This window comes from Talpa occidentalis, unplaced genomic scaffold (assembly GCF_014898055.3).
Source record: "Talpa occidentalis isolate TD23 unplaced genomic scaffold, MPIMG_talOcc4v2.1 talOcc4.17, whole genome shotgun sequence".
NCBI lineage: Eukaryota > Metazoa > Chordata > Mammalia > Eulipotyphla > Talpidae > Talpa > Talpa occidentalis.
In genome coordinates this window covers 48,645,118-48,669,577 of record NW_023601754.1, presented here as the reverse complement: position 1 = coordinate 48,669,577, position 24,460 = coordinate 48,645,118, and the positions used below count along the sequence as shown (strand labels likewise).

The window sequence follows — 24,460 nt, the reverse complement described above, 5'->3', positions numbered from 1 at the left end:
CTGTTGGGGGTCTCTGGGAGGGGGGAAGGCTCAGCCTGGGTTGTGCAGGACTCAGCAGGCTGGGGCTGGATTCACTCCAAGTGTTTGCTCTGTTGATAATCATGTGAACGGGGCAGTTTCTTCCTTTCTCCTTCAGATGTTTCATGGGGGGAAAGTGACTATTTGTGTTCCCGTCACAGCTGCCAACTGGCTTCATTGATTCCAGCAGTTTTCTGGTGACTTTTGGATATTTCTCTATCAAACCATCCCATCCTTTTACTTCTGCCTTCTCCACGGCTGTCCCATGTCTCTTAGTCTTGCCCGCACCCAGCTGGCACCCTGTGTTCCGGGGCACGAGGGAGTCCTGTCCCATGGTGGGCATTAGAGCAGGTGCGTGGAGCCTCTCCGCTGAGTAGCCCCTGGAATGCGGGTGCTCACCATGTTGAGTTACGTTCCTCTTATGCCCAGTCTCTGGGGCTGCTGTTTCTTCGATCACGAGAGGAGGCTGTGACTGGGACAGCCTTTTCTGCCTGTCCTAAGACGACCCTGTGGCTTCTCAGCATTAGTACCCGGGCACCTCTGCTGGCCGGCATGTGCTCAGCGCTTGCGTCTCAAGCATGGAACCCGGTGGGTCACGGTGCTAAATCCTTTTAACGTGCCCATGAGGGTGTGTCCTCGTGTCTGTGAGTGTGTTCCCCGTCTCCCCACCAGACGCTGGACACGGTTGGCTCCTCCTGTGTGTCCCAACCAGGTTTCGCATCAAGGTAAAGCTGGCTTCAAACACCAGCTTGGACGTTTTGCTCTTTCTCTGTATGTTGTAAGAGTTGCAGGAAATTTTACTTCTTTATATTTTGCAAGAATCTGGATTCTCTGCTTTCAGAGGTTTGTGATGAGTGACTGAATCTATTCACTTTATCAGCTGTTTCGATTTCCTCTGTCTTCCTGAAGCGTCTGGTGTGCTGTGGGTTTCTAGAATGTGTCCATGTCCTGTCGGCTGTGCTGCTCCTGGCTGGTCCCCTTCAAGGTGGTGTCTTAGGATTCTGTTTTACTGCAGAGCGAGGGCGGCGCCCCCTTTCACTACTGACTGCATTTCTTTGCATTTCCTCTCTCGTTGTTATTCTGGCGAGAGATCTGTCCATGTCTCTTGGTCTTTTGAAGGCCCAGACCTCAGTTTACCTGTTGCATTTCCATGTTGTCCTCACCTCTACTTCACTCATTTCTGCCGCATATTTCCACTCGCTTCCTTTTGCTTCCTTTGTGTTTAGTTTGTTCTCCTCTCTCTATCCTTTAGATATCATATATATGGAACTTATTTTTTTAAGATTTATTTATTTATTATACAAGCACTGGCTACAGAGGGTGTTCACCCCTGAAAACAGGAGTGTGAGAGAATTCACCGGAGCCAGAGCTGGGAACAGAGTGGCACACCAATGAAGTACACTGCTGAAGGGAGCAGTGGGCGCGGCAGGAGAGGTCTGCGCGCCATGTGGGACCCTCGCCGGTGGCCGCAGATTGAACCACGGCTGCAGAGGCTGTGGGCAGCTTCGCAGCAGGGCGCTCAACGGCTGCACCACCAGGGGAGGCCCTATATGAAATTTTAAAAATGTCCTACCGTGTGCATTGGTTGCTACATACTTTCCTTCTACATCCCAGAAGCCTGTGGAGGCACCTTGGAGGTCACAGTTGTTTTCCCAAGGCTTGCTCGAAAATTCTTTCTTGCCCTCTGCTGACCCTTGTATTACCTCATTTATTGAAGGTCTTCTATTTTTTTAAAAAAGGATTTATTCATTTATGCATATAAGACCTGGGGTACAGGCCAGTGGTGTCTGTGCGGTGGTGGTGAGAGGATTTACCAGAGTCAGAGCAGGGAGAACAGGCAGACTGGGCGAAACGCACTGCTGAGGGGAGTTGTGGGCGAGACAGGAGAGGTCTGCTGCACCATGTGAGTATCATCCTGGCTGACCAGGGGATGGCACTGGTGCTGCACTGGCTGCGGACAGCTTTACAGGTTACATCTTAAACCCCTGCGCCGCCAGGGAGGCCCTACTGAAGGTCCTTTCACATTAAGTTATTGTGTTCGCTTAGATTCTGGGCCTGGGTGTCCAGGTACAGCCCCAAGGGCTGGAAGTTCTGACGGTCATGTCCTCGATGGGCTACTGTTCTGCTCTCCACAGTGTTCCCTACAGGCCTGTCCTGGTGTTCATGTACTCGCTCTTCCATGTGAACTGCTGCTTCAACGCTGCTTAGTAACTTCTCTCTCAAAGTGATACTTTCACTCCAGAATTTGTTATTTTTTCACTTCAGTCATTGGGGAAAGCCTCTGCTCGATGATATGATTCCCGAGGTCCCCGCATCACCCTCTGTGTTTCTGGGGCTCTGTGAATTTCCTCATCACAGCTGCCTTGCACTCTTTATCCCGGTGAGCACTGGTACCAGGAGTCCTGATTAGTTGCCGAATACTCTCTCCACTTTGTGACATTAATGCTTTCTCACAGTGCTGATAAGTGCCTGTGAACCTAATTTCAGGGTGAACCTGCTCCTCTAGGTGAGGTTCTGCCCATCACCCCTGATACCTCATCAGCGGGTAGATGGGAGCCCAGATTTGTTGTCCGGGAGTGGGGGGTGCTGTGGCTAGAGGCTTTATTTTCCTTTGCCAGAGTTGACTCCCCGTTAGATTAGGAGCCCCTGAATAAAGAGTCCCTTCACCCACCTCTGCCTCTGTTGGCAAGGCTGTGCACCCTTGTCTGCCCAGCAGGGGCTGGTCTGGGCGCCTCAGCACACCAGAGACACGCCTGTCCACATGTGGCCCCACAGCGGGTGGCTCTGCAGGGGCAGCGTGTCTCCTGAGCTTACAGATCCACACTGCTGGGCAGTGAAAAACTGAGGAAAAACGAGTCAATACAAAAAAAGATGTTGGATGTGAAACTGGGCTCAGTGATGTGCTCCCCAGGCTCAGCTCCTCTGGGGACATGACAGTGGCTGCCTTTGCAGGGCGGATGGCCGAGATTGTTGCACAAGGATGAGGAACGAGGACGCCAGCAGAGCCTGCACCCCCTTCAGTCCTGCTGAGGCGCTCTCCAAGTCCTTCCAGAAACAGCACCACCAAATCGTGCGAGAACTGACCATACCGATCACTTGTCTTTTATTGATGGGGGTGGGGACCCCAGCCAACATCCTCCTCTTCTTGCAAAATGTCTCCCCAATCATTTCAGGATGCAGGCAGAAGCTCCCCAACACGATTCTCTCCCACATGGCCGTGGCCAACATCTTGGTTCTTCTTTGCATTGGGATCTCAAACACAATGGCAGCTTTTGTGCCCAGGCGGCCCCTGTCCTGCCTAGGGTGTAAGTTTTTAAGCTTTATTCACAGGGCGGCCCGGAGCACCACACTGTGCTCCACCTGCCTCCTGAGCACCTCCCAGCTCTTCACTCTCAGCCCTGGAAGACTGGGGTGGACGGTGCTCCTGGAAGTGTTCCCCAAGGCCCTGGGTCCTTCCTGCAGCACCTGCTGGCTGCTTGGTGTCCTCATCAATGCCTACATTCCTGTGAAAGTCACTGGTCCACGGAGCGTAGACAATGGCTCTGAGTCCCGGGGTTCCTGGTTCTGCTCGGGATCAGGCTCCAGCACTGCTGTTGTGGTCCTGTGGTTGGTGCCGGATGCCATCTTCATCGGCCTCATGGCCTGGGCCAGCGTCTCCATGGCCCTCCTCCTGCGCAGACACCAGCAGAGGGTGCGGCACCTCCACACCCCCAGGGCCGGCCGGGGGTGTCCCCCAGAGACCAGAGCTACCCGCACCGTCCTGATGCTCATGGTCATGTTTGTCAGCTTCTACCTGCTGAATTCTAGCATTGTGTTCTACATAACTATCTCCTTAGACACCCCTCTGTTGCTGACACAGGTCTCTGATGTCCTGGAGTCATGTTTCCCCACTCTCTGCCCCTTCCTGATGATCCTCAGGGACCCGAGAATGCCTATGTTTTGTCCTCGGATTTTCTGAGCCCACAGGTGTGCCTCCCTCCCTCCTGATTCCCCACACAATGGAAAATGAAAAGCCATGTTGATTCGGCCTCCCCACTCTGCGTATGGGAGAAATACCATGCTCTGCTCTGTGTTCAACATGCAGGTAGGGATGTGACAGCACACCACCAGGGTCCCTTCAAAACCCTCACTGGCCCCGGTGGATGCCTTGTTGGGTAAGGGGTAGCATGAGGGTGGTTCAGTGGGCACTGCAGTCTGCACTGTCCCCAGAACTGACACGACTTGCTGTGCTTGTGCCAAACCGGCGCATCCACTCCCAGATTTTTGACAGATCTCGAAAGCCCTCTCTGAGAGACACAGAAGTGCTATGCAATGAGGGAGCCAAAGAGATCATGGTCCCTGGCTTAGAGGACTTATTCCTGGGCTCCTCTGGGTCACCCCCATGGGTAGGACAGCAGTTCCCTGCATCCATGTCATCGGGGTCAGTGGGGGATGTTGCCAATTCACAGTCTTTCCTCCCAATATACGTCCCCTCACGCAGACCCATTAAGTTCTGGTCTAGGCTGAAAAAATTCCTTAGAGTGCTATTTCTACAGCAATCATGAATATTGTTCTTGGAAATTATAAGCAGGGTTTACAAAGCCCTAAAAAGATTGGAAGATAGTGGATCAAGAGGTCTTGGGCAGGTGTTCCAGCAGAAGCAAAGCTGGGTCATCAGGCCAGGGCGGCATGTGGGGCTCAGAGTGCCCTCTCCTCTCCCAATTATGGTTGTTCTCCATGGGAAGTGATGGGTGGGGCCATGTGTACTCAATGACCCTGGAGCGCCAGGGACGCCGGTGCTATGTAATGCACAGGAGAGGGGGCGGGATGGGTCTCTGCTCATCCTGTTAAGATGGGGCATGGGTGGGAGGTGATGGTCCCACCACCTCCCTGAGGCAGACACTGGGGACTGGGCATCTACATTCCTGTGGAGAATACTTCCTGCCTCCCCCATGTGTGGGGAAGAGAGAAAATACGGTGCCGTCAACTACACAGAGCGAACATCTCATTTGGAGATGGAGAGAGAAGAGCAGGTTGTGCTGAGTATGGCGCTCAGACGCCTGTGAGCAGGTGAAGTTCTGGGCTCTGGAGGCCGAGGACTGGATTACTCAGCCGGGCAAGCGGTAAGTTGGAAGTGAATACTCAGTTTTCCAAAAAATCTAACTCTCGGTTCTGCTGACTTTTCCGGTATCTTCCTGGTCTCTGTCCTTTCCTCTCTCGCTGGTCCTGTTCTGTCTGCCTAGTGATCTGACACTGGGCTCTTGTTTCTTTTTAGTTCCTTGAGACATCACGTTAGGTGGTTTGAGATGTTCTCTTTTTAATGTAGGGGCCTGTGACTGTGAAAGCACCTCCTGAACAGAGAGCTGAGACCCCACTTGTAGCATGTTGGATCTTCACTTACACTTGTCTCCCTTCTACCCACTGCTCGTGGGGGTGGCTAATCCCCACTCTCTGTGACTTCTCTGACTTTGCTGCAGTCAGTGATCTAGTTTTGTATCCCTTGTAGGAAAAAAACAGGATATGACTTCAGTTGTCTTCAATGTATTAAAACATGGTGGTGGAACTAATAGGTGATTGATCACGGACTATGTCTCCTGTGTTTGGAGGAACCATTGAGCTATTGAGGAACTATTGAGCCCATGGTCTAAAGTGTAAGTCAAGTCCATCGCGTCCTTATTGATTCTATGTCTGGATGATCTTCCCACATCACAGTGGATGACACAATTTCCTGCTTCTTGTATTACTATTTCTCTCTCTGGCTCTGTTACTCTGTATTTGTATATCCTGGTGCTGTCATAGATACACAACATTACTATAACCACTTCAATCAGTGATTGCTGCACCCATTGTACGATGCAGCCCTCAGATTCTGTTCCAATTAAAATGTTTCTGACTTCACAGAATATTACTGAACCTTAAATAGAAAATTTCCACACACCCTCTCACCTGCTTTACCCTGATTTTCTATATTTAAATATTCTACAATCCACCTGTGCGGAGCATGCTGTTTTTGCCTTTACATTCAGATTTCTCTACCAAAGTGAACACTTGAAATAATAGTCCTGTGGTATCCAATTTTGGATTTGTTGAAAGTATTTTCACGTTGCTTTAATATATGTTTATATTTTATAATTATATGTCATATAAGATGGCATATAAATTTAATATTATGTATATAAATATATTTATGTTTAATTATGTTTATAATAAGTCCAGCTGAAGGTCAGTAATGGCCATGTGGACCTGCTTTTGATAAATCATCTCAACTGTATTTAAGCTTAAAGCCTGTGCTAACAGTTCTCTCCAGATGGACCCTTGCGGGAGGAGTTTCAAGCTGAGGCCCAGACCGAAATGGACCAGGAGAAGCCACTTCCAGTCTCCTTATGGCAGCATCAGCTCAATTCTGGCACCTGGTGACCGGGTGGTGACCGCTGACTGCAGAACCTGCAGTGACGCGCCCAGCACACCTCCAGTGGGCCTGCCGGGGGGGGGCGCTGATCTGGACCGGGTCATGGCCCCCAGCCCCTGCCCTCTGTGATTAAGCATTTTCCCGCACTCGGGACACTTGTTCAACTTTGGGGCCCCTGACTTACAGACCCGACACCCCCCTCCTCTGGTTTCCTCCCGGGTGCTCAACCCTGGCACCATGGTAAATGACCCTGGCCGGCCACCTCTCACTGAGAACATTTTTGAAGTACCGCAGTTTTACAATAAGGCAACTGGCAAATTAACACTTGCACTCAGAGCACCCTCTGCCGTGCCTAGAAGCCTCTGCCCCATATCTAAACTCGGTGGGCCAGTGCTGGGGGCGATTCAGGTGAACATTTAAGCCTTGAAAATGGCCGGTGAGCAGCTCTCACCACCTACAACATGCAGGTGCCTCCTTCTCTCTCTCCTTTGATCTCGACACCGTCCTTTTAACATGTGAAAGATAAAGAAATAAAATTGCTCGTGACTTCCTGCAGCTTTTGTTGTCCTCCTGTTTAACAGAGATCCCTGGAGAGGTTTGGCTGCAGGCGCCAGGAGCGCAACTCCCCACAGGCTGCGGATGCGCAGTTTGCACCCAATCCTCACGTCTCCCCACAGCCGTTTCTGCTGGGCTTCCAGTCATCCCGTTTCTCGGTCATGCGCTATTTTATTTCCTTATTTGATGGCCTGGCTGTTTCATTGTGGTAAAGACTGATGTTGTATTTGGATTGGAGTTTGCTGGACTCAGTTCACAATGACAGAACAGGCAGAAGGACCAAGGTACACTGCTGAGGGGAGCAGCAGGCGGCAGGAGAGGTCTGCGCGCCATATGGGACCCTCGCCCGGTGGCCAGGAATCGAACTGGAGCTGCAGAGACTGCGATCAGCTTCGCAGCCCAGCACCCAACGGCTGCACCACCGGAGAGGCCCACAATGACTTTCTTTTATAGCTGGAAACTGTGCAGCTCCCACTTTAAGTGTCTGCATGTGTGTGGGTGGGTGTGTACGACAGTGTCCACGTACAAGCACAGGTCAACCTGCCACCAAGGACCCCAACCCCATCTTGTGAATCCACTGTTGGGGCAGCACCAGCCTCGTCACCCAGCAGGAGGCTCCCAAGCGGAGGCTGGGGCCCTGCAGGGGGTTGTGGATGGGTGGGTCGGGGGCAGGACTGTGGGGACCAGGTCCTTCCAGTGAACTGTCTCCCCGCCTGGGCCAAGTGAGGCTAGAGAAGACGCCCTGGCCACTGTTCACCCAGGGCCCCTCATGACCTGCCCTCTGACTGGGATCCTGACCTGGTTTCTGAAACCATCAGGTCATCTGCCAGGAAGGAGGGGGTGCATTAACAATTTTCCTTGGAGTGTCTGATTTGGGAAAGGAACGAGGTGGAGAAACAGACAGAACAGAATGATGTGACATCACTGGACGGCCCCACCCTGGCGGTCCCTTGTCACTGTCAAATCGCTACTGGGTCGGGTCTGTCCAGGCACGAGGGTCCCTTTCCACACCCAAGAGGGTCCCTGCGCCCTTCTCCTGCCCCAGACCCAGGAGGACAGAGGCCTGGTCAGGGAGAGGCACCGCAGAGGGCGGTCCCGCGGGCAGGACTGCTTCCCTGGCACAGGTGTCCTTACAGGTGGGTCCTCACAGGCGGGGTTCCTGCTCCTTGTCAGGGTGCACTGACCCCTGCTCAGGTCTCCTGCGCAGGTGCATCACGCATGTGAGCTCAGGCGATCTCTCCTTAGATACTGGTCTCCGCCTCCATGGGACTGAGGGCTGAGGCTCAGGCTGTCACCGCTGCAGCACCAGTTTGATCCCCAGCCAGGGAGCTGACCCACATGTCGCAGCTGACCTCTCCTGTCTCCCCGCTGCTCTCCTCAGCAGTGTTTCAGTGCACCCACCTGTTCTGCACCCGACTCTGTCTCTAGTGAGTCCTCTTGCACCCCACACCTCTTTCCTGAACCCAAGTTCTTCTGCACATAAATAAATCTTTAAAACTTAAAATCTGGTCCCAGAAATAAGTGACCACCAACAAAATAAAGGAGGAGGGTGGTCACCACTGTAGCAGCGCAAGCCATGGTCACCAGGGAAGGAGGCCCCATTCTTGGGGGGCTAAACAGATAGATGGAAAGACAACAGCATTTTTTAATTTCTGCTGTTCCAGGCCTACCGCCCAGATGCAATCACAGGAGGTGACCATCTTTTTATGAGCAGCTGTCATGGATGGACCCGTCTCAGGGTGGACTCACATATTTTTATTTATTGTAAACTTACGAGGTTACTTTTTGATGGAGATATTTTTCACATAAAAACTCTGAAAATAACAGAAAAATCCTGGGGATACTCTTACTCATCCTAACAGGGAACTGGGGGCCACACTGCATGCTCAAGGCCACAGGCTGGCAGTTGGCAGAAAGAGTGAGAGAGAAGCCAGGTCACCTATAAGGGGAGGGACTGAGCCAACATGCAGAAAGACTCAAAATCGAGAAAAAAGAATCAAAAAGTGGGGACAGACTCTGAATCTGAGCAAAGCGCTCTCCAAGGAGACACGGAAGCCGACCCGCAGGCGGAAGGAGCTCACCATCGCTCCCTGCAGACACTGTCACGCCGGGATGGGGTGGGGGCACCGACAGCAGGATGACCAGAGAGTGGATGATGTGCAGAGGCCCCTCAAACAATGTTGTCAAGAAAGGCAATGGTCGCGGCCATCATAGACAATGCTGGGAAGAGGCCACGTTGTGTTATGAACAGAATTGCCTGAGGACACAGACACAGGAGGGTGAAAATCTGAAGGACATGAAAAGACAAATTCTGACACACAAGCACCACCAGGTCCCCTGCAGTAGCCCAGAGTGAGAAAGAACCAGGTCCTCAGCAACAGATGGCCAGCTAAGAAGATGAGGCTCGTGGCTGGTGGAATACTACGCAGCCGGGAAGATGGTAAGACCCCGACATATACAATGCATGGATAAAAATGGAAAATAGGTGCTCAGTACAAAACGTCAGGTGGAGAGAAACACCGTATGATTTCACTTTATGTGGAGTGCGATACATACATGGGCTAAATAACTGAAAACATCCCCTCAGACAACAAATACACTATAGTGGCCACCAGAAGGGAAGCGGGCACGGATAAGCAGAGCACTGACACAGCATGACGGGACACCCGAATTCTGTGAGGGTGATGCAGGGGTTTATGCCCAGCCCTCCACAGTGTATAAACCAACATTCCACGGATGGGACACGTGGGTACAGGAAATGGTTAGGAAATGGGCAACTGTCAAAGCCGAGGCTGCTCCTAACAGCTCAGGAGCAGAGCCTTCCCTGTCTGGAACCCCTGATGCTCATCAGGAAGGGGCAGAGTGTGGGAAAACAGGACAGCAGGAGCTTGGACACCTGCATCACCCACAGGCGGGTGTCTCTGAAGGCAGACATGTAAAAGGTGAGCATAGAATTCAGCAGGTAGAAGCTGACGAAGGTGACCATCAGCCTGAGGATGGTGCGGGTGGCCCTGCTCTCCAGGGGGCACCCCTGGCTGGCCCTGGTGGCATGGAGATGCCGCACCCTCTGCTGGTGTCTGCGCAGGAGGAGGGCCATGGAGACACTGGTCCAGCCCATGAGGACGATGAAGACAACATCCGGCACAAAACATAGGACCACGACGGTGGCATTGTGGCCTGAGGACGAACAGAACCACCCCCCGTGGGGCTTGGAGCCATTGCTCATGCGCCCTAGACCACTGACTGTGACAGGGATGGAGACATTGACAAACGCACTGTGCAGCCAGCAGGTGCAGCAGGAACCACCCCCCGGTGAAACCCCCCCCCCATGGAGCACTGTCCACCCTGGTCTCCCAGGGCAGAGCGTGAGGAGCTGGGAGGTGCTCAGGAGGCAGGTGGAGCACAGCGTGGTGCTCCGGGCCGTCCTGTGAAGAAAGGTTACCAACTGGCACGCAAGCGTGGACGGGGCATCCTGGACACCCAGGCGGCCATCAGGTGCGGAACACTGGTGGAGAGGAGAACCAAGATGTTGGCCACGGTGAGGTGGGGGGCACGGTGCTGGGGGGCATCTGCCGGGGCCCACAAATAATGGTAATGTCATGGACAAAGCAGACAGTAGTGGCCAGCGTCCCCACCCCCGCCTGGAGGAGGAAGAGCAACGTCAGGGCCTGTGCTGCTGCGGGGCCCAGGGCAGGGCACTAGGGAGATGGGGAGAGGGCCCTGGGGTGTGCCCAGGCGAGGGCAGCCACGCGGGACCCCTACATCGGGACCCCTCTGTCACAGGGCATGTCCTGGAGCGAGTCCCCTGAGCTCTAGCTTCCCTTTGGGGAGGGGACCTCGGCCGGACATCGCCCACTCAGCTTGCTCCTGCTGCTGTCTCCATCCCGACTCCTCTGGCACGGGAAGTCCCTGACCCTGGACCTGCTCTTGGGGACCAGAGAACGACACACGGAGAGGGAGACTCGGCGGAGCTCGGGTGAGCACAGGACAGGCCACGCGTGCTGGCAGCGTCCTCCCGGCGCCGGGTCAGCAGCAGCCGGAGCTCAAACACCAGACAGAGGCTCAGAGCCGCGGATTCCGGCTGCGGACCCGAGACGCCCCCAGACTCTTCACGGGAACACAGAGGCGGGGCCGCGAACCCAGACACCAGGGTCTCCTGCCCGGGCGGCCTGGACATGCCAAGGGCCGGGATCTGGGTGAGCAGCGCAGCCTCCGGCCCCGCCCCGCGCACTGGCCGCCCCTGCAGTGTCCACTGACCACAGACCAGGCTCTTCCCATCACACGCCCATGAGCCCGACACAGCCTGGCGCATCACTGCCCTCCTCGGGGCGCTCCTGGCGGGGTTCCAGGCCTGCTCCCCGACTCCAGGTGGGTCTGGTCACCCAGCCTGGGAGAGACGGGGCCGACCCGGCCAGGTCCCTGCGCAGGTGTGTGAGTCACGTCCTCACTGAACAGGGGACCCTCGTCAGGCAGGAAGTTCAGGGTCCTCCACCCCAGCACCCAGGGAAGGCGCGGGTGTGGGGGGGCCAGCGTGGCGCACGACAGCAGACACAGCCCTGAGCCCGGAGGGGCTGCACCTGAGTGTCTCCCCCACCGCGGACGGGACCTTTCTGGGCCAGCGGGGACTCCAGGGACCACTCAGAACCAGGAGGCTGAGCACAGAGCGACCCGGGTCCCAGCCCCTGCCCCTCATGCACGAGCCCCAGACTGTCTCCTGAGGCCACCTGCCCCCCCAGACCCCAAGCCAGGGGAGGCGCCAAAGGAGGGCTGGACCGAGGGCGACAACAGACCAGAGACCCCGACGCAGGCGCACAGGACGGACAGCGGAGGTCAGGACCCCAAGACGTTCCTGTGAAAAAGTGAGGGTCGTCGTTCGTACCCCTCTAAGCAGGAGTTATGGGAGAAATAAGAGAAAGGCTCGGGGACCACAGCCCTGGCCCTGCCCGAGCAGCTGAGGGTCTCCCCTGCATGACAGGACACCCCAGCTCCCGCCTGCACCCTCCTCCCACCCGCCCAGAATCCCCATATGGGGCGGCAGGGCAGGGTTGGGCCCCCTGGTCTCGCCAGCACCTACCACCCTCACCAGCAGAGGGGTGTGGTGGGCCCTGGGGTGCCTTGGCCCTGCACAAAGGCAGCCGTGCCCCTGGGTGCATCCCCTGAGAAGCATCCATCCAAGCATCCAAGAGGATCCTGGGATGACTGTGGATCCTGGCACTGGACCACGTGGGAGAGCTTCTGACTGAGGCAGAGGAGGGTGAAGGCACATTATTTACCAATGGGCTGCCGGCCTCAGCAGGGACTCAGTACTGGCACATAAAACAACAACAATAATAATAATAAACCTGTAACCTTGGTATTACCTCACCTTCTGCAAAACAAACGAAGCTTCCTAATTTCCAACCTGTTGAACATCTGGAAACAAATTAAACAAAGCCTTAATGGACGGAAGTGTGGAGATTGCTCAAAAAACCAAAAATGGATCAACTGTAACCCAGTCATTCCACCCTAGGAATCTGCCCAAAGGACACAAAAAAGCTATATCAAAAGAACACCTGCACCCCTGTGTTCACAGCAGCGCTGCTCACAATACCCGAGATACGGAGGCTAAATGCCCCGGAACAGATGACTGGATCAAGAAGATGTGTTTTATATACGCAATGGAATATACGCTCAGCCATCAAGGAAGATAAACACGCCGTTTAAACATGGATGGAACAAGAAGGGCTTATTCTAAGTGAAGTGAGTCAGAAGGAAAAAGATCAACACTGGATCATTTCACTTCCATGTGGAATCTAGAGTAATCACACAAAGCATCAGACAAAGACACACTGTAAGAAAGTTTCATGAAAGCCGACCATGGATCAAAGACACTCAGAATGGAAGGGGAGAGAAGGGATGGCAGCAGATTACAGAGTGGGGGAGAGCAAGTTGGAGGGAAGCTGAGGCCTGAGGGTGATTTGGCGGTGGGAAGCCATGGTGTCCACCACAGAGGGGAGAAATTCTGCAATGTGAAAAAAATAAAGAAGGATAATTAAATCAATTATTTTTCAAATAAAGTGGCAGTTGAGGCACTTTTCATAAATTCTATGATAATCATGTTATGGGGTGTCACAAAAAGGACAATTTGACAGTGATGGATCCCAAAGACACTGGCCCAAAGCTAGACACTGTGATGCAGCTAACGAATAATTCAAAAGAGCTCCGATGACAAAATTCTAGGTGCTGAGCAAAACACAGGAAGGGAGTACACCAGGAAGGACATTAATGAGCCCCAGTACTGCCCAACAACACAGACATTCTACAAGGAGCCAAGAGGAATTTCTACAGCTGAAAATTTCAGTGAGATGACAAAGGCCTTGAACAATATGGAGCAGATCACATGGAATAAAGAAAATGTGAACAGGAGGGTGGGAATTTAGAAATGACTCAGACAGAGTAGAGAAAGAATTCAGAGTTCTTAAAAGGGAGGAACCCTTATGAGATCTGGGGTTCAGCAGGTTCCATTAGAAACGCCAACCTAACTCTAATCAGGGCACGGGCAGGAGAGGAGAGCAAAGTAAGTCACAGAACTTATTAAAAGATAAAGTAGCTGAAAACTCCCCAAAACTGCAAAAAGAACTTGACTTCCAAGTCTGAGAGCTAAGAGAACTAAGTATCTCACTGCAAAAGGACCTTCTTTAAGAAACATGGTCTTGCAACTGTCAGCGGTCAAGGACAAGTGTGAAAGGACAGGACTCTGCAGGGAGGCCTCACTAGACTCTACGGAGATTTCTCAGAAAACTCTACAGGCCAGGCCAGAGGAAAGTGACATATTCAAAGTGTTAAAAGACACACCTGCCTGAATCTGACTTTGCCAAATTATGCTGAAAATAGCTCTTCAAACAAACAAACAAAAGAAAGAAACAAAACTCTGATGAAGGTAATACACAGCCAGAATTAGAACCCAGGACCTCTTCTCCAGGTTCATTGTAACATTTGGTTGCAGTATTAGAAGAAAGTAAGTATTAAAACAACGGTACCTACTACAAAAGGCAAAAAACAATCAAAAATATAAAAGGAGAACGATGGGAGGACAGAACTACTTAAGCGCAATGAAAGAATTGCTAAAACAAATGGACTATTCTCTCAGGTGTTGGTGTAAGATGGTGGAATCCACTGCACAAGTCTAGAGCAGAGACATGAAACATAAAAGCCAGACCACACCAGTGTGGAAACTGCCAAAGAAGGAAACCAAAAAAGCCAACAAACCAGAATGAAACAGAACATGCAGTATTAAACCCCTGAAACTGAAGGACATCAAAGACTAAGCCTGTACCTACTGTCAGATAAGCAGGATTTCTCCTCACAACATCTCTACACCAAATTCAGGAGCACATGGCAGACCAGGCACCGGCCCCGAGCGGGTGCAAGAATGTTCCACATGCTCAGGTCAACGTCAGGGATCCGCACGGTGACAGAATGCAATAAACACACGCACGTGTGAGCACAGCGACCTTTCATTAGATCTAAAAACAAAGATCTAAAAACAAACAGACCGGGCAGAGAGGGAATATAACTCAACAGGGCAGAAGCCACAGATGACAGGCCCTCTGGGACATGTTCAATGGAGAGAAATGGAAAGTGTTTCCTCCGATGTCAATGACATCCACGGTGCTGGCTCTCCCCACCCCGTAACAGGAGAGGCGGGGTGTCCCAGCTTGCACACACGGGCCAGAGAAATGAAAGGAACCCCAGCTGAAGAGCAGTAGACAAGTGGCTCTTTGCAAAGGAGATGATTCATACACGGACACTCCTGAGTCGATCCACTGGCAGTTGGATGATCGGCCCATGGGGCAGGGAGGCGGGCACCCAGTGGGCACCAGGAATGCAGCTGCGTTTCCTCACACTCAGGATGAAGCATCCGATGAGGAAAGAAAACCACCCCACCGACAGCGGCATCACGGCGATAAAACACTTTGAGTCAGGGTCACGCAGGGCATGAGAGTGGACGCCAGGAACCCGCGGGCTCGGCTGAAAGACATGGCGTGAGACCCACGAGCAGGAAAACGCCCAGGCACACGGGTCAGAAGGTTCCAGACCGTGAACATGTCCGTGCTCTGCCATCGCCACCCACATAAAAACGACCTTCTTCTCAACGACAGCAGAAACGAACTAAAATTTAGATGAAACCACAGAGCACGTCACAGGGCTGGAGGCGTCAAGGCAAACAGAACAGGGGTGCGTCTCCGTCCTGATTTCAAATTGTCCCGCAAACTGCAGCTACAGACACCAGCCATGGGACGGGCGGATGGCCCGGGGTAAAACCTGGCCTGGACACTGACTGGCACTCAGGAAGGACCCCAGGGTGCAGAGGGAGAAGATGTCACTCAACACACGGGCCTGGGGAAGCGGAGAAAACGCGGACAGTGAAGCGGACCCGCCAGCAACACCCACAACCCACACCACAGCGGCGCTGACACACCCTGACCCGACCACAGATGCCCATGGCCGCAGAGGGAAGCTCAGGGACGTTGGGCTCGGGGGGAATGTGGGGGCTGAGGCCACAGACAGACATCAAAACTCAACCAATGAGCCGAAATTCAACCCAAATGCCACAAAGCAAAAGACACACAGGGCAGGACACGGCCGTATCCACCTGCTGAGACAACAACAGGGCGCCACGCAGGGACCCACAAGCTCCCTGGGAGACACGGGGATGCCTGCGTCCCGTGGAGCATCTCAGAGGGACCTGTCCGGGCCTGCGCCCTCCCCTCCGCCCCACTGCTCGTGAGCCTGAGGGCTGGGGTGGTAATAGGGACAGTGTTCCCTGCCCCGAGCTCCCAACAGATGCCCCATCATCACGTCACCTGCCCAGAGACACACTGTCTGCATGGAGAGTCTGAGAGGTTCCTGGGGTGTCTCACCCCAGATCATCACCATCAGTCACCTTGGATGACGGGGGACAGCTTTTGCAAATTAATGAGCATCTGAACACAGGAAGTTTCCCACGTTCCTGCGAGAGGAACTAAGTTCAGAACCAAAGTGTAATCCGAGGGGGAATGAATGTCAAGCCTGCGCCAGGGTCCTTCACACCTGTCACTGGCCAGGGACAAGCACATCCAGATGGCCGTCCCCAGAGTCCCGGGGTGTCCAGCTCAGGCTGAAGCTGTGTCGGTGCAAACTGAAGCTGTCCCTGGGATCTGGCGTCGCCCTTGGATTAAATTCCATAAATGCTGAGATTCTGGCCCCAGGTCTTCTGGCCTGAGAACAGCCCTTTTGAAGCTCATCTGACCCAGCCCAGATCCGAGAGTGTCCTCAGGACCCCAAAAGGGATGACAGGCCCCGCATCCCAAGAAGTTCGGGTCCCTTGTCCCTCTCTGGATGGACCTGCCGCCCTTCCCCTGCACAATCTGCCCTGGGAATGGGACCACCGGACGCAACGACAGGAATGAGGGGGAGAAATGACTGGACAAAGAGCAGGATCACATCAGCTTTCTTTAAAATTCAGAATGAGTCAAAATCAAAATATCAAACTCAACAGAATAAAAAAGAAAATTCACAAAAGAGTTGAACGTCTAACCCTGCATTCCATACATGTAAGCTGTGACCAGTCCTACCAGTGGTGACTTTTCCAGCTGGTTTGGGGAGCGACAGACTTGCATGTCCATATTGCATTTATCATAAATTCTCACTTGAGCAGTGGCAGCCACGGAGAACACGCGAGGAGAATGGAACGACCATTTGTCACCAGGCCGGATAACCGGGGTCGTGTGTAGGGCTGGGGCTAAGTGGGAAATCGCTGCACCTGACTCTCCATTCGGTTGTGAATTTACAACTTCTCTATAACAAAGTCCACTGAAAATTTCAAAGTTAAAAAGAGAAACATGCACTTCTGTTTCAGGCTAATGAGCATGAGTTATGCATTGTCAAGGCAACTGAGCAGGCCATATTCATTATGATAGAGGAGTTTCTACATATTTGAAAAATAAAACATTAACCGTGTAGCCACATTTGGAAAAGACCTCACTGAATTATTGAAGGCTGTTGCAGAGGCCTAAGTGGAGCTTTGGAGATGCGCTCTGGAGAAGGAACCTGAGCAACTCAGAAAGCCGAAACGGTGGAAGTGGAGATAGATGTAGTGATGACAACCACATCTAACCACAATGACATCAGGTCTGCCTCAGAAGGGCCAGGACTCGTGGCCCTTCAGCTGCCAGCTCCTGCAGGCTGGGACATCCTTTAAGAGAGTGTTCAGCCCTTAATGTACTTTTCTCTAAATACTGCAAGGTAGGTTGGGTATTTTACCTGTGGGAGACAGAGGACCTGGCATAGAGCAAACACTCCTGAGTGTCATCCCACAATCACTTGGCCAGCACACCGTGAGGGAGCAGCCTGAAGTCACAACCCCAGCACCATGACCTGCAGGGTACAATCCACAAGATTGCATATAACAGGAGAAACATACATCTGACCGAGAAGAGGCCATTCTGAGAAGGTTACTGCAGGGTGTGCTCCATGTGATGATCATGCACCTGAGCCTGCACTCAAAGGCAGCCCAGGAGTGATGGGAATGGTCAGGTGGGGATTTTCTCTTCCGTGGTCATCAGCAGTGTCTGCGTCTCCTCATCACATAAACACTTGTCCAGACTGGAAAATGGGGCACAGTTTTCTGACTATACACATGACTGTTAGCGTCTCTGAATCCCAATGTCTCCATCCCCTCTTAATACCAGGACAGGTGTATTAGGAAAGGACAAAGAAAAAGGCACCTGCATGGTGAAGGAGAGCAGCCCTTCCTGTTTTGCTGCTTTCTCTGTCTTCATCCCTATGAACAACTGGGGAAGTCATGCCAAGTGTGAAGAGAAAACCTGAGACTTTGCAGGACGGTGGAAATCTGTGGAGAAACGGAACATGGTCCAGCAGACACTCAGATGTCCGTGTGTGGCTGTGGGACCCACTTGATGCTGGGCAAGGCTGACGCCTCTCTCAGGCTGACCCTATGGGCTGGTGGGGCCCAACCTTACAGGGCCCCTCCACACTCAGAGCTGGGCTGACACCTTTACACACAACCAAAGTTACAGGCAGAGGTTTCCGCAGACCACTCGTTCTAGCTGAGCTGTCTGAGGCCATTTCAGAGCCATTTCCTGTCATCGCGAAGGGTGGAGGGAGTGCTGACCTGTAACGAGTGGGCAGAGGAAACTCCATGACATGTCTCTGAGCCGGAGACTTCAGAGTCCTAAGTGGCGTGTCTCCACTACAGTTCATATGCCCTGGACCCGTGGCACCCCCCAGGTGGGGCTCCGGCAGCTCGTGGAAGGAGAAGGGACAAGGACATGGCAGACCCCACAGTGAGCAGGGAGGGGACACGCCCAGCAGAGGGAAGAACGACCCAGCCTCCACATCCCCGGGGCTGAGCCCCATCACGGGTCCATCCACACCTGCTTGTAAACTGCTCCCTTGTAGCCCCACCTGCCCGACAGCTTTCCCTGCTCTTGAGACAGTCATGTCCCCCAAGCAGGGAACGGAGGACACTCGCCCAGAGTCTCCAATTTGCAGTTCTGATGCTTCAGCGCGTCACACAGGCCCCAGACACGAGCATCCTTATGTGTTTTGCCCACTGTCAAGGTTTCAGCTTCTCGTTGCTGATGAGAACAGCCGCGAGGTCCTCACAGCACCTGGAAGTGTTTATGCGCATTGTGGCGTGTACACCACTCTAGGGCTCACACCATCCTCACGGGCCCCTCCTGGCCCTGGACAGCACCATGTTCTCTCTCCACTTCTGCGTGCCTGATGCCTGCAAAGGCCCCGCATACATGGGGTCAGGCAGGGTCTGTCCTAGAGACTGGGAGGTCTCAGGAAGGACAAGACCCCCAGATTCACCCATGAAGTTGACAGGCCAGGATTTTCTCCCCTTTTCAAGACTGAATAATATTCCACCCCAGAGTCAGCTAACACCCCTGAATCTTCACTGACCTATGTCACCTTCTCCCATCTTTATGCTGGTCACACTCCCACCAACACCTGCCAGAGTTGCCCCCTCCTGTTAAATGTCATTGGCGACCATGATGAAAGTCCTATAGCTCAGGGTGTTTCCCATGACCCTGACGTCCTTCACCCCTGGAGACGGTGCTATCCCTCCCCACAAAGGGCACTTAGGGCCATCGAGTATGGGGCTGCATGGGGAAGCTCCCACATAGTATCAACTTGAACATCACTCTGTGCTGCCTCCGGCCAGCCTAACCCCTCCAAGGATTACCGGGTCTCTTTGGGGTCATGGGCAGATGGGACTTGGTTTGGATTTGGAGCTGGACGAAAAAGACTCGATGAAGCTTTCCATATCGAGATCCTGAGTAGTGCTTAACCAAGACACCCTTCGCCATAGAAGTCTCACCTGCCGTCTTCATCCTCCCTAGGGTACAAGACTCGGGGCCAAAGGCACTAGAGGAATTTAATCCAAGGGAGACGCCAGATCACAGGGACAGCATCAGTTTGCACCAACACAGCGTCAGCCTGAGCTGGACGCCCCGGGGACTGTGGGTACGGCCATCGGGACGTGTGTGTCCTTGTCCTGGGACGGGTGTGAAGGATTGTGGCACAGCCTTGACATTCATTGCCCCTTGGATTACACTTTGGTTCTGAACTTAGTTCCTTCCTCAGGGAATGTGGGAAACTTTCTGAGCTCAGCTGCTCATTAGGTCGCCCCAGTAATTGCCCAGAGCTGTCCCCTGTCAGCCGAGGTGAATGACGGTGAGGGACTGGGGTGAGACCCCTCTGGATCCTCTCAGACTCTCCACGCAGTCAGTGAGTGTGAGGGCAGGTGGCGTGATGACAGGGTGTCTGTGGGGAGGGCAGGGCAGGGATCACTGTCTCTATAACTGGCCAGGCCTGCTGAGCTCTCCCTGCACTGTGCTGGGAGAGAGCCTGGCCAGGTGAGTGCTCCCCTGCACCCTGTTGGGGGTCTCTGGGAGGGGGAAGGCTCAGCCTGGGTTGTGCAGGACTCAGCAGGCTGGGGCTGGATTCACTCCAAGTGTTTGCTCTGTTGATATTCACGTGAACGGGGCAGTTTCTTCCTTTCTCCTTCAGATGTTTCATGGGGGGAAAGTGACTATTTGTGTTCCCGTCACAGCTGCCAACTGGCTTCATTGATTCCAGCAGTTTTCTGGTGACTCTTTGGATATTTCTCTATCAAACCACTCCATCCTTTTACTTCTACTTTCTCCCCGGCTGTCCCATGTCTCTTTAGTCTTGCCCGCACCCAGCTGGCACCCTGTGTTCTGGGGCACGAGGGAGTCCTGTCCCATGGTGGGCATTAGAGCAGGTGCGTGGAGCCTCTCTGCGGAGTAGCCCCTGGAATGCTGGTGCTCACCATGTTGAGTTACGTTCCTCTTATGCAGAGGGTGAGAGGATTCACCAGAAACAGTGCAGGGAACAGAACAGGCAGATTGTCCCAAATACAATGCAGAGGGGAGCAGCGGGTAAGCCAGGAGAGGTCTGCTGAGCCATGTGGGTATCTCCCTGGATGACCGGGGATTCGAAGTGGTGCTTCAGTGGCTGCGGTCAGCTTCATGGGTTACATCGTAACCCCTTGCACCACCAGGGAGGCAGTATTGAAGGTCTTCTCACATTAAGTTAATGTGTTCGCTTAGATTCTGCATCTGGACGTCCAGCTACATCCCGAAGGGCAAGAAGTTCTGACTGTTATGTCCTCGAAGGGCCTCCTGTTCTCCTGCTCTGCACAGTCATCCCTACAGGCCTGTCCTGGTGTTTACGTGCTCGCTCTTCCATGTGAACTGCTGCTTCAATGCTGCTTAGTAAGTTCTCTCTCAAATTGATACTTTGTGCTCCAGAATTTCCTTATTTTTTCACTTCAGACCTGGGAGGGCCTCCTCTGCTCGACGATATTTTCCTGAGGTCCCCTTATCACCCTATGTGTTTCTGGGGCTCTGTGGATTTCCCCATCACGACTGTCTTGCACTCTTAATCCCAGTGAGCACAGGTTCCAGGCGTCCTGGTTAGTTGCCGGGAAACCCTCATCACTTTGTGACAATAATGCTTTCTCACAGTGCTGATAAGCACTTCTTTCACCTCATTACAGGGGAGAACAAGCTCCTCTAGGTGAGGTTCTGCCCATCACCCCTGATGCCTCATTAGCGGGAAGGAGGGGAGCCAAGATTTCTTGTCCAGGTGGTGGGGGCTGCTGTGGCGAGAGGCTTGACTTTCATTTGCCAGAGATGATTCCCCACCTGATTGGGAGCCCCTGAATAAAGACTCCCTTCATCCCCCTCTGCCTCTGTCAGCAAGGCTGTGTCCCCTTGTCTGCCCAGCAGGGGCTGGTCTGGGTGCCTCACCTCCCCAGAGACCCACCTGTCCACATGTAGACCCACAGCAGGTGGCTCTGCATGGGCAGCATGTCCCGTGAGCTCATGGACCCACACTGCTGGGCAGTGAGAAATTGAGGAGAAACAGGAGTCAATACAAAAAAGGATGTTGGCTGTGATGCTGGGGTCAGTGATATGCTCCCCAGGCTCAGCTCCTCTGGGGACACAATAGTGGCTGCATTTGCAGGGACGGATGGCAGAGATCATTGCGCAAGGATGAGGAACGAGGATCAGCCCTGCCATGACGCCAGCAGAGACCACGCCCTCTTCAGCCCCCATAAGGCCTTCTCCAAGTCCTTCCAGAACCACCACCATCAAGCCGCGGGAGAACCGACATTACAGATCACTTTTCTTTTATTGATGGGGGTGGGGACCCCAGCCAACGTCCTCCTCTTCTTGCAAAACGTCTCCCCAATCATTTCAGGATGCAGGCAGAAGCTCCCCAACACGATTCTCTCCCACATGGCCGTGGCCAACGTCTTGGTTCTTCTTCCCATTGGGATCTCAAACACAATGGCAGCTTTCATGCCCAGGCGGCCCCTGTCCTCTCTTGGGTGTAAGTTTTTAGGCTTTATTCACAGGATGGCCCGAAGCACCACGCTGTGCGCCACCTGCCTCCTGAGCACCTCTCAGCTCTTCACTCTCAGCCCCGGAAGAGTGGGGTGGACGGTGCTCCCGGAAGTGTTCCCCAAGGCCCTGGGTCCTTCCTGCAGCACCTGCTGGCTGCTCGGTGTCCTCATCAATGCCTACGTTCCTGTGAAAGTCACTGGTCCACGGAGCATAGGCAATGGCTCCGAGCCCCGGGGGTCCTGGTTCTGCTCGGGATCAGGCTCCAGCGCTGCTGTTGTGGTCCTGTGGTTGGTGCCGGACGCCATCTTCATGGGTCTTATGGGCTGGGCCAGCGTCTCCATGGTCCTCCTTCTGCGCAGACACCAGCGGAGGGTGCAGCACCTGCACAATCCCAGGGCCGGCCGGGGGTGCCCCCCAGAGACCAGAGCCACCCGCACCGTCTTGATGCTCATGGTCATGTTTGTCAGCTTCTACCTGCTGAATTCTAGCTTTGTTTTCTATGTGACTATCTTCTTAGACACCCCTCTGTTGCTGATGCAGGTCTCTGATGTCCTGGAGATGTGTTTCCCCACTCTCTGCCCCTTCCTGATGATCCTCAGGGAATTGAGAATGCCTATGTTTTGTCCTCGGATTTTCTGAGCCCGCAGGTGTGCCTCCCTCACTCCTGATTCCCCACACAATGGAAAAGGAGAAGCCATGTTGATTCAGCCTCCCCACTCTGCGTATAGGTGAAATATCACGCTCTGCTTTGTGACCAACGTGCAGGTAGGGATGTGACAGCAGACCACAGGGTCCCTCCAAAACACGTGTTTTGTGTGGATGCTTCTCCCCGCTCCTGCAGCGAGCCCCCCACTTTGGGTTCAGCGCCACCCCGTGTGAACAGACAGCCCCATGGACGATTAAGTACTGGAAGGTGCCTCAGTTTACCTGTAAACTCACACGGCGCCGCCTTACATTTACTGAAGCATCCCACAAGCAACAAACCCCCAGCCCGGGATGGGGGCGTCCAGGCCTCTCTGGACGACTCGCCCCATCTACCCCAGGGCATCTCCCCCCTCACTCCCTACCCTCCCCTCCTCCCCCAGGTCTGGCACCCCTGGCTCCCGGCCAGGGGCTCTGTGGTAATGGCTCACCTGGAGCCTGCGCACTGAGAGGCGCCCAAGGCTGCTTGTGTGCATAGAACAGTCCGGCCCCGGCCCCTCCAGGGTGTCACCTGCAGACACATGCTCCCGGGGCAGCGCTGACCATCCGGTGGGCCCCAGCCTGACCGCACGTCGGCTGGGCCCACACCTGAGGTCGCACACGGGGGACCTGGGCGAGCATCTGCCTTTTGCTCAGATGGTCACACAAGCGCACAGAGAACGCAGGTTCCCCACGGGGCTTGGCACCGCCCCTCAGTGCAGGCGGCTCGACAGCGCCCACGGGGGTGGACAGTCCACCAAACGCCCCAGATGCACGGGGCGCCCGTCGGGCCTACCTCTACGAGGGACCTCGAGGCTGCCAGGTTTGTTCCAGAGCTCACGTCTAACACCTGGGCTGAAGGGCCCCAGAATTCACATCCAGACACCGTTCTCCCTGCATGACCTCTGACACCAAGGCCCGGCTCCGCACCCTCCCCTGCCCCAATCCCCCAAGAAGAGACCAGAAGCCAGGGCTCCCCAGCACTCCCCAGCACCCAGAGCTGCATTTCTGGCTTCATGGAGCTCTGACTCAGAACAGGGAACCCACAATCTGGTGATTCACTTTCTCTGTGGGGTCCCAGTGGAGAGAACCAAGACATTGGCCCTGACAGCTGGGGGAGCACGGTGCTGGGGACGTCTGACTGGGCCCACACAGGACAGGGAATGGGTGGAGGAAGAGTGGGCTTTGGCCAGCGTCCCCACCCCTATGGAGAAGGAAGAGCCATGTCAGGGCCCTGCCAGGCCCAGGGCAGGGCTCTGGGGAGACAGAGAGTGGGCCGTTGGGCGTGCCCAGGCAAGGGCTGGCGCAGGGGACCCGGGCATGAGGATGCCCCATCAGAGGGCACGTCTAGCCTGGCCGGACATCGCCTACTCACTTTGCTCCTGCCGCTGTCTCCTTCCTGACTCCCCCAGAACCTGAGGTCCCTGACCCTGGACACTGCCTTGGGGACCAGAGCGACGACACAGGGAGAGGGAGACTCGGCGGAGCTCGGGTGAGCACAGGACAGGCCACGCGCGCCGGCTGCGTCCTCCCGGCGCCGGGTCAGCAGCAGCTGGAGCTGAAACACCAACATAGGCTCAGAGCCACGGATTCCAACTGTGGACCGGAGATGCACCCAGACTCCTTGCGGGGATGCTGATGCCCCCACTCCAGACACGAGGCTGCGCCCCCAGACACCAGGGTCTCCTGCCCGGGCGCCAAGACAGGCCGAGGGCCGGGTCCTGGCTAGGCAGAGAGGCCTCTGGATCGGCCCTGAGCGCTGGCCACACCCACAGTGTCCCCTGACCACAGCCCAGGCTCTTCCCATCACACGCCCATGAGCCCGACAGAGCCTGGCTCATCACTGCCCTCCTGGGGGCGCTCCTGGCGGGGTTCTAGGCCTGCTCCCCAG

General features: G+C 54.4%; 2 protein-coding genes across 2 annotated transcripts; both read left to right on the top strand.

Annotated features, from left to right (window-relative positions):
- Positions 1-2,998: 2,998 nt before the first annotated feature.
- Positions 2,999-3,976, top strand: LOC119248716 (vomeronasal type-1 receptor 4-like). Its single transcript, XM_037515592.1, has one exon. It carries the CDS (start codon positions 2,999-3,001, stop codon positions 3,974-3,976), a length of 978 nt encoding a protein of 325 aa, XP_037371489.1.
- Positions 3,977-21,509: 17,533 nt separating this feature from the next.
- LOC119248715 (vomeronasal type-1 receptor 4-like) lies at positions 21,510-22,527 on the top strand. The gene has a single exon (XM_037515590.1). It carries the CDS (start codon positions 21,535-21,537, stop codon positions 22,525-22,527), a length of 993 nt encoding a protein of 330 aa, XP_037371487.1. The 5' UTR covers positions 21,510-21,534.
- Positions 22,528-24,460: the final 1,933 nt, after the last annotated feature.